This window comes from Phaethon lepturus, unplaced genomic scaffold (assembly GCF_000687285.1).
Source record: "Phaethon lepturus isolate BGI_N335 unplaced genomic scaffold, ASM68728v1 scaffold51361, whole genome shotgun sequence".
In the NCBI taxonomy this organism is placed as follows: Eukaryota; Metazoa; Chordata; class Aves; order Phaethontiformes; family Phaethontidae; genus Phaethon; species Phaethon lepturus.
Genome location: NW_010520834.1, coordinates 375 through 1,860, shown reverse-complemented (window position 1 = coordinate 1,860; position 1,486 = coordinate 375). Strand labels below are relative to the sequence as shown.

General features: G+C 57.7%; 1 protein-coding gene across 1 annotated transcript in view; it reads right to left on the bottom strand.

Moving 5' to 3' along the window:
- Positions 1–207: 207 nt before the first annotated feature.
- LOC104628806 (opsin-5-like) overlaps positions 208–1,486 on the bottom strand; it is a gene marked incomplete at its 5' end in the record, with an annotated part of 1,646 nt that continues 367 nt past the window's right edge. The window contains one exon of the mRNA XM_010297509.1: positions 208–762. Within this exon, the coding sequence (XP_010295811.1) occupies positions 208–762 (555 nt within the window). The remainder of the gene's footprint in view (positions 763–1,486) is intronic.

Sequence of the window (1,486 nt, the reverse complement as noted above, 5' to 3'; positions counted from 1 at the left end):
CTTTTTTTTTTTTTTTTCCCAAGTACAAAGACTAGGCTCAGAGTTGCAAGAGCCAAATCAGAGGGGGAGGCAAGGTTGGTCTTGAATTTTCGTGTCACTTCACCTGCAGAACATGCTGGGAACCCATCAGACATGTAGGTGAGAGAAAGGTCGCACTGGGGTTTATCTTCCAGCGCGCTGGTAGGACGCAGCCGGGCATGGCTGGCCTCAGAGAAGGTCTTTCATGATACCCGATGGCAGGGCTTCCCCCGCCATATTCACAGCACCCAGGCCTGGCCTTTTCCGTGAGACAAGCACCATCACCTGCACCGTCCTCTTCAGCCCGGGCTGGCAAGCAGCTCCATCGCCCAGGAGAGCCAGGGGAGCACGCCGGCGCGAGCTGCCGGGCGCCTGGGGGGGTTTGTGGCACTTGGGGTAGTTACTGAAACACTCAAAAGCGTCGTTGCAGTTTCTGCAAGCCCCAGGGTGGTCACCGAAGCCCGGGGATGGGAAGGGCTGGAGCGCGGCGCTCGGGCAGCCACAGCAGAGGAGGGTGCGGATGGCCTGGAGGAGCACCATGTCCTTGGAGAGGAACTTCTGGAAGTTGGGCTTGAAGAGCAGGTACACCAGCGGGTTATAGAGCGTCGAGGACTTGGCAAAGACGGCCGAGAGCACGAAGGCCAGCGCCGGCACCTGGCTGGCGTCACCGAGGACTGCCCACAGCGCGACGACAGCGTAAGGGGTCCAGGCAGCCAGAAACCCCAGGCACACGGCAATGCTCAGCTGGAAGAGAAGGAGACGGAGACGGCAGTGCCATGAGCCTGCTGTGGCACACGCAGGATGCTGACACCCCCCCAAAACTCAGCCCTGTGCAGCAGGACCCTGAGCAGTTCGTCACATCCCCAGGGAAAGGTGCTCAGCCTTCTGGCCCCGTCACACTGGAGCATCAGGGTGTCAGACACCAGGGCAGCAACTCAGTGGGTCCCGACGTGGGCACACAAACCTGCGCTCACTGCAGGTGACTCCCACCCATCCCACCTGGGAAAGCTGGGAATTGCCCGAGCCAGCCACGGCAGACAGGTATGAAGCAGCCAGCGACGTGGCTGCGACCAGGCTGGCATCAGACGCCAACAGGAGCACTCAGAATCCCTCCAGCAACACGTGTGCTGCGGCTAAGAGCGACCGAGAGGCTCTGGAAGCAGGTCATGCTCAGACTCCCCTCCTCTAAGCAGACAAAAAGGTTTCCTTTGAGGCCAGGCTTGCAAGCTGTTTTCTTTCATGTTTGGTTTTTTTTTAAAGGGTATCCACTTTTTTTGTTTGACATTTCCTTGGTAAATTACAGTCTGAGGAACAATGACACATGCAAGCTCTTCTCCAATGTAATTTAAAATGAAAACTCCTCTCCCTGATGGCTTTAAACGAGGAGAGATGTGTTACTACCCACATGGGTACAAACACCCGGAGAACTCACCGGGAGCAGCAGGCACCCTGGCAGAAGGGGTCCTGC